The 9,568-nt window shown below is 45.0% G+C and overlaps 1 protein-coding gene across 1 annotated transcript; it reads right to left on the bottom strand.

The window, feature by feature from the left end:
• Window positions 1–6: 6 nt before the first annotated feature.
• LOC117406385 (arsenite methyltransferase) lies at window positions 7–8,385 on the bottom strand. Its single transcript, XM_059030607.1, has 10 exons — window positions 8,131–8,385; window positions 7,373–7,503; window positions 6,446–6,596; window positions 5,732–5,868; window positions 5,349–5,418; window positions 3,228–3,309; window positions 2,329–2,460; window positions 1,741–1,883; window positions 1,410–1,532; window positions 7–721 (listed from the first exon to the last, which is right to left on the bottom strand). The coding sequence occupies exons 1-10, from the start codon at window positions 8,197–8,199 to the stop codon at window positions 614–616; spliced, it is 1,146 nt and encodes a 381-aa protein (XP_058886590.1). The 5' UTR covers window positions 8,200–8,385; the 3' UTR covers window positions 7–613.
• Window positions 8,386–9,568: the final 1,183 nt, after the last annotated feature.

The following is a 9,568-nucleotide window of genomic DNA, read 5'->3' as shown; positions in this document are numbered from 1 at the left end:
AACTCGTTAAAGCAAAGGGTGTATATTGTACATCTCAATATTTTACACATTACACCCACAGTGTGTCACCAGACTACCCACCGAGGTGCTCAGACTGTGTCTGGGGTCGGTGTTCTATACACGGTTATCTACTGTTATATAGTTCCTAAATGATCCTTCCTGCTGCACTAATTCATTACCTTCTATAGGAGCCACAGCATGCTGGATATATTATTAGCAGTATTACTATTCTAGAAACACACGTGTGCAAGCAGTCTAGCGTGTCACGTGGGAAAGTGCTTCACTTTTGTAGAACTCTGCTGGCTGCTGTTTTTTTACTTGAGTTTAGAGAAGGAGCAGAGTGCAGGTGAATCACATCAGCCCCTGAGACACGCCAGTGCTGCGTGGATACAGACCACGGTGTCGTGTTTGTAGATATTAAACTTGCTCCCCATTGTGTTTTCAGTTAGGGTTGTGTAAGAACACCTCTTCAGTAACACAGCAGTGGTACAAATCAATGAGCCAAATCAGGAATGCAATTTACAGTACAATGCATGTGAACCGTGGGCTTTAAAACAGGCGCAGGACATGTAGTGTGAAGTGACGTCAGGGGCCTCTCTGTGTTCGGTGCTTCTCAGGGAGCGCCCGCCCCTTCCTTCTTGTCACACGGCCCGGGTTTGGAACTCTTCTGTACTGATGTGCCCAGCCTATCAGCAAGGAGGAAGGGGTTGAGGTGGCAATACTGCAGAAACGAACAAGAAAAGATGTGTTTTATATATCTATACATCTATAGCTAAAACAAAAAGAGGTTCAAAGGTTAAATAATAAAAATGAGACCCAGAGTTCAGTAAAATACCCTTAAACTCAACCTGGTAAATGTTAGTCACTCCTCATAAAGGATGTCATATAAGGCCTGTTTTGGCCAGCAGTTGGCTTAAAAAAGAAACATAGGTCTTGATAACTCAACATGATATTTGACATCTTGATAACTCAACATGATATCTGACATCTTGATAACTCAACATGATATTTGACATCTTGATAACTCAACATGATATTTGACAATACGCCCATCATAAAACCATGTGATGCTTGTCTATCTCTCTTCTGTATCATTGAGCTTGAAAACTACAGCATGAGACCAGCTTCAACATTCTGTGAGAAAAACAACATCAGACTCTGAGCAAAGAATCAAAAGACACGGGTGGTTTTTGTGTGGGAAGAGTCTGTTAGAACACGAGCTGAAGGCATCCGGGTGTCTGTCAGAACACGAGCTGAAGGCATCCCGGTGTCTGTCAGAACACGAGCTGAAGGCATCTGGCCAAAACATTTGCCTCCTTAACTTGCGTTACCTATAGTTTTATCTTGATTGGATTATCTGAAGCAATGGGATCTGTGATATGATAAAGAGCCATAAAATACACCCTTACCTGCTGAGTCTCCCCCTCACTAGCACTTGTGTTATCAGAGCTCTGAACAGTGAAATGAGGAGCAAACCGAGAGCATTGCAGAACAGCAGCCATCTCCGCATCGACTGACACAGCTTCACCTTTCTGCAAGAAAGAAAAAAAAGATAGAAATCCAGAATGAAATCCCCCCCGGTAATCACAATGCACCTTCCTTGTGCAATATACTGTACAGGTGAGGTACGGTGTGCGTTTCAACATCATGACCCAAGTTAAAACCCGTTCTACAGCTAGCAAACTGAAACTAAGCTGCACAGAGAAAGGGCCTGATCTGCTCCTAGGAGCGCTACGTTACTTTAAACACGTGAAGGGCGTCGAAGTCCAGCTGTTCTGCATAGTCAGGGATCGTTCCTCTGTAAGTCACCACTGCTTTCTTGTTAGTTCTGCTTTTGGGCAATTTGAAGAAACGGTACGTCCCAGAAGCGTAAGCGATATCCCCTGAAAAAAAGCAACCAAATATAATAAAAGAATCTGACTGTAGGGTTTTTAGGGTGAAGTAATTCCTATTCGTATTGAATCCTGCACTGGTCCTCAACCCCAAACAGTCCAGGTTTTTGTTTTACCAAGGAAATAAATGTTAGTTTTAACCCTGCATTGTTTTCTAGTGTACTTACAGACAGACAGACAGCCTTTGAGAAGGTTGACAGTGTAGCTACAATCATTGCTATGGAGTCTATAACCATCACTATGAACACAATGAACAAAAGAACAAACATCCAGAAGTTTGGAATCATTTGAGGACCAATAAAGTCGGAGAGCTCCCTATCTGGGTGATCACTGAGAATGAAGCGGCAGGGTATTTGGGGTTTTGCAGCCTGGATCACACCCAGGCTTGAAGAGCAGCTCATATTAAAACATGCTGTGGAGTCTGACATGAACATGCCTGTTTTTTTCAGAATTTCAGAGTTGTGGACCAAGATCTTGCTTGCAGTAACCAGGTATGGTGTGCTGAACCCCAGCTCCTTCACCACAGAAATCAAATCCTTCCAGTAGAGAGCCCCTCCCATCCCCTCTCCTGTAACAAGAAAACACAAGCAAATCACTAAGCATGCAAACCAAGTCTACCAGGACCTCACCCGGAGACTTGTGTGAAGCACAGGAAGATCATACACACCAAGTCTACCAGGACCTCACCCGGAGACCTGTGTGAAGCACAGGAAGATCATACACACCAAGTCTACCAGGACCTCACCCGGAGACCTGTGTGAAGCACAGGAAGATCATACACACCAAGTCTACCAGGACCTCACCCGGAGACCTGTGTGAAGCACAGGAAGATCATACACACCAAGTCTACCAGGACCTCACCCGGAGACCTGTGTGAAGCACAGGAAGATCATACACACCAAGTCTACCAGGACCTCACCCGGAGACCTGTGTGAAGCACAGGAAGATCATACACAGCAAGTCTACCAGGACCTCACCCTGAGACCTGTGTGAAGCACAGGAAGATCATACACACCAAGTCTACCAGGACCTCACCCGGAGACCTGTGTGAAGCGCAGGAAGGGAATGAGAGGCTCTTGATGAGCAGCACAGGAAGATCGTGCTGGGGGATCTAATACCCGACGCACAGGAAGTGAATCTACAGTGTGGTGTGCAAGTGAGCATAAAGTTTTGGCAATTAAACGAGCTATGGCAACATAAGGGGCTTACTAACTATGAGCTGTGAGAGGTCTAGAAATGTTTAACTCCTTGTTTATATGACCTCTTTAAGCAAATGACAACAGTAATGCAAATACTACGACTACTACTAATAATGATGATGATGAGGATGATTACCCCACACAACTGGATCCTGTTTTAAACTTTCAGGTACAGCCTTGCTGGCATACATGTCGCTGAAATAAAATTCTCCACCATCCTGAAAAAAGAAAAAAAAAAAACACTTTAGACATTAAGGTTTTTATTTACAGTAACAGATTAGTATTATTATTATTATTATTATTATTATTATTATTATTATTATTATTATTATTAAATCGTAAAATGTTTCATGAAACAACCTTCTCTTTTTTACTGTTACTAATATAACATTTTGATCTCTTGCATTGAGAGCGCACTGTGAAAGTCAGTGTGAAATTCATGCTGGTAAGCGTGTGCTTCTGACCTCTGTGCTGAAGGTGTCAGACATGTGCTCTCAGTGCAGCCCAGAGCGTTGTGACCTTCTCTGTAGACATGACTCAGAGCACTGGAGAGACTCCTTCACTTTCCTAGTGATCTCGCTGCTGCTCCTGCTGCTGTATTCTTTAGAAACACTATCACACTTGTTTTTCTATTTTTATCTTTTTATCTCCTCAACCTAGGTTGAGAAACCCTGCAGTCCCTGATCCTGTGTTTCCATGTTCATTCAGCTGTCAATCTGAGCTGCCCTGATCCTGTGTTTCCATGTCCATTCAGCTGTCAATCTGAGCTGCCCTGATCCTGTGTTTCCATGTCCATTCAGCTGTCAATCTGAGCTGCCCTGATCCTGTGTTTCCATGTTCATTCAGCTGTCAATCTGAGCTGCCCTGATCCTGTGTTTCCATGTTCATTCAGCTGTCAATCTGAGCTGCCCTGATCCTGTGTTTCCATGTTCATTCAGCTGTCAATCTGAGCTGCCCTGATCCTGTGTTTCCATGTTCATTCAGCTGTCAATCTGAGCTGCCCTGATCCTGTGTTTCCATGTTCATTCAGCTGTCAATCTGAGCTGCCCTGATCCTGTGTTTCCATGTTCATTCAGCTGTCAATCTGAGCTGCCCTGATCCTGTGTTTCCATGTTCATTCAGCTGTCAATCTGAGCTGCCCTGATCCTGTGTTTCCATGTTCATTCAGCTGTCAATCTGAGCTGCCCTGATCCTGTGTTTCCATGTTCATTCAGCTGTCAATCTGAGCTGCCCTGATCCTGTGTTTCCATGTTCATTCAGCTGTCAATCTGAGCTGCCCTGATCCTGTGTTTCCATGTTCATTCAGCTGTCAATCTGAGCTGCCCTGATCCTGTGTTTCCATGTTCATTCAGCTGTCAATCTGAGCTGCCCTGATCCTGTGTTTCCATGTTCATTCAGCTGTCAATCTGAGCTGCCCTGATCCTGTGTTTCCATGTTCATTCAGCTGTCAATCTGAGCTGCCCTGATCCTGTGTTTCCATGTTCATTCAGCTGTCAATCTGAGCTGCCCTGATCCTGTGTTTCCATGTTCATTCAGCTGTCAATCTGAGCTGCCCTGATCCTGTGTTTCCATGTTCATTCAGCTGTCAATCTGAGCTGCCCTGATCCTGTGTTTCCATGTTCATTCAGCTGTCAATCTGAGCTGCCCTGATCCTGTGTTTCCATGTTCATTCAGCTGTCAATCTGAGCTGCCCTGATCCTGTGTTTCCATGTTCATTCAGCTGTCAATCTGAGCTGCCCTGATCCTGTGTTTCCATGTTCATTCAGCTGTCAATCTGAGCTGCCCTGATCCTGTGTTTCCATGTTCATTCAGCTGTCAATCTGAGCTGCCCTGATCCTGTGTTTCCATGTTCATTCAGCTGTCAATCTGAGCTGCCCTGATCCTGTGTTTCCATGTTCATTCAGCTGTCAATCTGAGCTGCCCTGATCCTGTGTTTCCACGTTCATTCAGCTGTCAATCTGAGCTGCCCTGATCCTGTGTTTCCATGTTCATTCAGCTGTCAATCTGAGCTGCCCTGATCCTGTGTTTCCATGTTCATTCAGCTGTCAATCTGAGCTGCCCTGATCCTGTGTTTCCATGTTCATTCAGCTGTCAATCTGAGCTGCCCTGATCCTGTGTTTCCATGTTCATTCAGCTGACCCGCAATGGCTGAACGCCACCCTTCTGAACTCCACCCTTCTGAACGCTATCCTATAGGGCAGCCCCAAGACAGACAGGCAGCGGTGACACAGCCAGCAGGAAGGAGGAATAAAATGACCTTGAGAATCCGATGTGCTTCCTGAAGGACTGCCCTCTTGTCAGGACACAGACATATTACACAGTTTGAGCTGAAATAGAAAGACAGAGGCTCCCGTTACAAGCTTTCATTCCAAATCGACAGAGTTCACAATTTAAATAACACAGCTATGTAAATAAACTGTAAGCATTATTAACCCAGTCCAGCTGGGCCAATTCAATCTTATTTTCCAGAGGGGTGGTAAACAGCGATCGTCTGACCATACTGACCACCACTTTTTAACACTGCACAAAACTGATCCGACTGCGCCTGCCCATTTCGGAGACAGCTTTTTGGCAGAAGCCTGGCTGTGTTTTGTACAGCGGTCGAGACTCTGCGCTCAGCCTCCTCCCTGTTACACTTACATCAGGACATCACAGCAGTCACTCTGGATGCCAGCCTCTCCCAGACTCTCCAGATAGCCTTGAACAAAGTCAGTATTCGCTTTCTCATATCCAAATTTTTCCTGGTGGTACTGGAGATATTTGCGTGAAGTCAAGATCTAAAGGATAATGATGAAAACAAACACAGACAATCTGTTGAGAAGATGAACACACTTCTATCAGTTAATACAAGTACGTCTCTATGTCCTGGAGCAAAGGACCCTAAAATTCTTAGGACCGTATTCTCCAAAGCTATTTACTCCAAATTGTCATTAGCATTATTTTTACCAGATGGGAAAAAAAACACAATTTTCAACTCTGAGGGAACACGAAGCTACTTTGTGGCATGGAACTTGCTTTCAGGAGACTAGGCTTCAGGCCACTGCACGGCACACCAGAGCAGACTTGGGGTTTGATACAGCAAAGTGATCTCAAACTAGGTCTCCCGGTTTCCTGGAAGCAGGTTTCAAACCACTGTTCCTGAAAAAGGGTCTTCTTGTTCCCTCATCTTAAAACAGATAAGAAACCACTCAAGATTGCTTGCCAGTCTGAGTTGTTTTATTTCTGGCTTGCTATTGGGCATGTTATTAGTTTGTGAACACATCCTGCTAATGATGTTTTTGGAGGAAACAGCCTTGAGGATTGAGCCCTCAATGTGGTAAATGCTCTGGGTCTGTACTGTAACACGGTGTTCACCATTTCAGAGGTCATGTCCACTCCGGTCACATGGCCAGTCTGCCCCACCAGTTTGCTGAGGATGTAGCAGTCTCGTCCAGAGCCGCTGCCCAAATCCAGGACCTTACAGCCCTCCAGACTCTCCGGGACCACCAGCCCACAGCCGAAATACCTGCGACAGGACAGGCCAGTTCAGAGAGAGCCTTCACTGGAGGAGACTCTGCATGCTTTAAACATGATGCATTCTTACAGCCCTCCAGACTCTCCGGGGTCACCAGCCCACAGCCGAAATACCAAACTGAGCGGGGTGAGAGGAGGTGTCGATGTTTGAAAGCTGTTACATTTAAATGTGAATTTAAATGAAAAATAAATGCACTTAACCATTTTACTTCAAATAATATATTTTTTGCCCTGAGTTACATCCTTCTATAAATACTGTTGTGCCGTCAGGCTAACGTGTTCAACCACACTAATAAAGGGACAAAGTGTTTGGGGTTTTGCTTCTGAATCCCCAGGGCGGCAATGTGGTGGTAGGATATTGAAATAAATTGAGAATGATTGATGATTTGTTACACATTGTAATAACCAGCAATCCGGACTCCTACTTAAACATTCAGAAACTACTGTTGTGGTTTCTGACCCCCCAGCTGTGTGAACTGTTGGGGGGGGGATAGACAGCGACTGGACGATGACCCCTCATTGTGGTGAGTACCAAACCATTCCTGCTGGGGCTCACTTGAGACCCTAATGATACAAGTGATGTGAACCCCTGATTATGGGTGATCTCAAGCAGAGAAGAGAGAGCAGAGCCCAGCTGTGATACCCGTTCCGATGTCTATGGTCTCAATGATACACATTTTCTATTTGAACATTGGGATTGTACAGTGCCTCCTGTCCTCCAACTTGTATTACTACATGCCCCACGCTGTGTGGACCATCACACAGTACCGTGCACAGACATCGGGATGGACCAGGTTCAGAGCCTCTCTGGCACTGTCAGGCATGGGCCGGCAGCCTCTGCTACATGAAGCATTGCTTTGCAGGTCTTCAGACTTTTGCAAACGTTTTCCGTAGTATTTCTGTAAGAAAATAAAGGGTTTTTAACTTGGTTTATACGTACACATCACAACAGGTTATCACATTTCCCATGCAAAAGCCTAGCATAGTGTAACGAAGCACAGCAAACGCAGTGTAACTCCCATACAGGTAAGGGGACGCATACTGAGAGAAAGCCTTGGGGAAAGAACAGTGCGACAATGAGAATTACAAAATGAAGCGGCTCACTCTTATGAGGGGAGCACGTCTCCTATTGCCCTTTGGAATAATGACCGGTTTGCTTTGAATAATGACGGGTTTGCTTTGCTCATTGTCACTTCTAATGAAACTGTGCTACTGCACCATGCTGCAGAATACCACTTTTTATTTTCATACAAAATGACATGCACCGCCCTCACTTCATATATTTTCGTTTTATTATTACTAATGCATGTTTATATAACCCAATCAAAGCCGACTGCAACAACGACAGTAAAGAACAAAACAAAACTGTGATTTTTAAAGCAAAAACGAAATACCGTGTATTCAAATACATTCAAAGAAACGAATACAAAAGCGTATTGGTACTATAAAAGCCATTTCAATGAAAGCCCTTTACAGTGCCTCTAAGGGATATTGCTATTCGCAATTTTAATACACGCGTACTATACCTTAACATTGTCGTGCACCGCACTGTCCATGCTCCTGTGTGTTTCTGCGCTCGATTCCAAACTGTACATGAAATAGGTAGAGGTCTTAGATCTCAACTAGTAGAAACAGAAAAAAAAGACCAGGTTTTTATAACTTGCAAAGAACATGGTGGTAGATGTCTCCAGTCTCAACTAGTAGAAACTGAAAAAAAGACCAGGTTTTTATAACTTGCAAAGACAGTGGTGGTAGATGTCTCCAGTCTCAACTAGTAGAAACTGAAAAAAGACGAGTTTTTTATAACTTGCCACACAGAACTTTATACCCGGTATAAAGGTGTTTTGCGGTCACATGGTAAAAGCACAGCAGTAAAATACAGCGATTGCGTGCTATCAGTATATGCAAACCTGCTAAACTTTACAATGACAGTAGCCTGTCTCTCTGGTCTCGGGGAGCCGAGACGTGTCCACCAGTTACATACTTGGCACACTCGTTTTTGTCTTTATATAATTCGCATATTCACATAGCAGGCTGGTATGAACACTGTGTCTCAGAGCAGGCTGGTATGAACACTGTGTCTCAGAGCAGGCTGGTATGAACACTGTGTCTCAGAGCGGGCTGGTATGAACACTGTGTCTCAGAGCAGGCTGGTATGAACACTGTGTCTCAGAGCAGGCTGGTATGAACACTGTGTCTCAGAGCGGGCTGGTATGAACACTGTGTCTCAGAGCAGGCTGGTATGAACACTGTGTCTCAGAGCAGGCTGGTATGAACACTGTGTCTCAGAGCGGGCTGGTATGAACACTGTGTCTCAGAGCAGGCTGGTATGAACACTGTGTCTCAGAGCAGGCTGGTATGAACACTGTGTCTCAGAGCAGGCTGGTATGAACACTGTGTCTCAGAGCGGGCTGGTATGAACACTGTGTCTCAGAGCGGGCTGGTATGAACACTGTGTCTCAGAGCGGGCTGGTATGAACACTGTGTCTCAGAGCAGGCTGGTATGAACACTGTGTCTCAGAGCAGGCTGGTATGAACACTGTGTCTCAGAGCAGGCTGGTATGAACACTGTGTCTCAGAGCAGGCTGGTATGAACACTGTGTCTCAGAGCAGGCTGGTATGAACACTGTGTCTCAGAGCAGGCTGGTATGAACACTGTGTCTCAGAGCAGGCTGGTATGGGTGAACACTGTGTCTCAGAAGGGTTATTAATATATTTACTCTTGTGCAACATGCATGTTGACTAATCTAGACTTCTGGGAGGCCTGTGCTGACCCACACAATGGAAAGAGAGCTCTTAAAGAGACCTGCTGTTGGCACTCTGCTGAGAATGGAGGCACGTCAGCTGTTGTCAGACGCACCGTGTAACAGCATGTCGGGAATAGAGATTGTATTGAAAATCTCACAGCCGAGTTTGAAAAAAAAAAACATCGTACAATCTCCTCTTTCTTCATAGCCCATACAC

This window comes from Acipenser ruthenus, chromosome 9 (assembly GCF_902713425.1).
Source record: "Acipenser ruthenus chromosome 9, fAciRut3.2 maternal haplotype, whole genome shotgun sequence".
Taxonomy (NCBI): Eukaryota; Metazoa; Chordata; class Actinopteri; order Acipenseriformes; family Acipenseridae; genus Acipenser; species Acipenser ruthenus.
The sequence above is the reverse complement of the archived record's forward strand: the minus strand, read 5'-3'. Positions and strand labels throughout refer to the sequence as shown.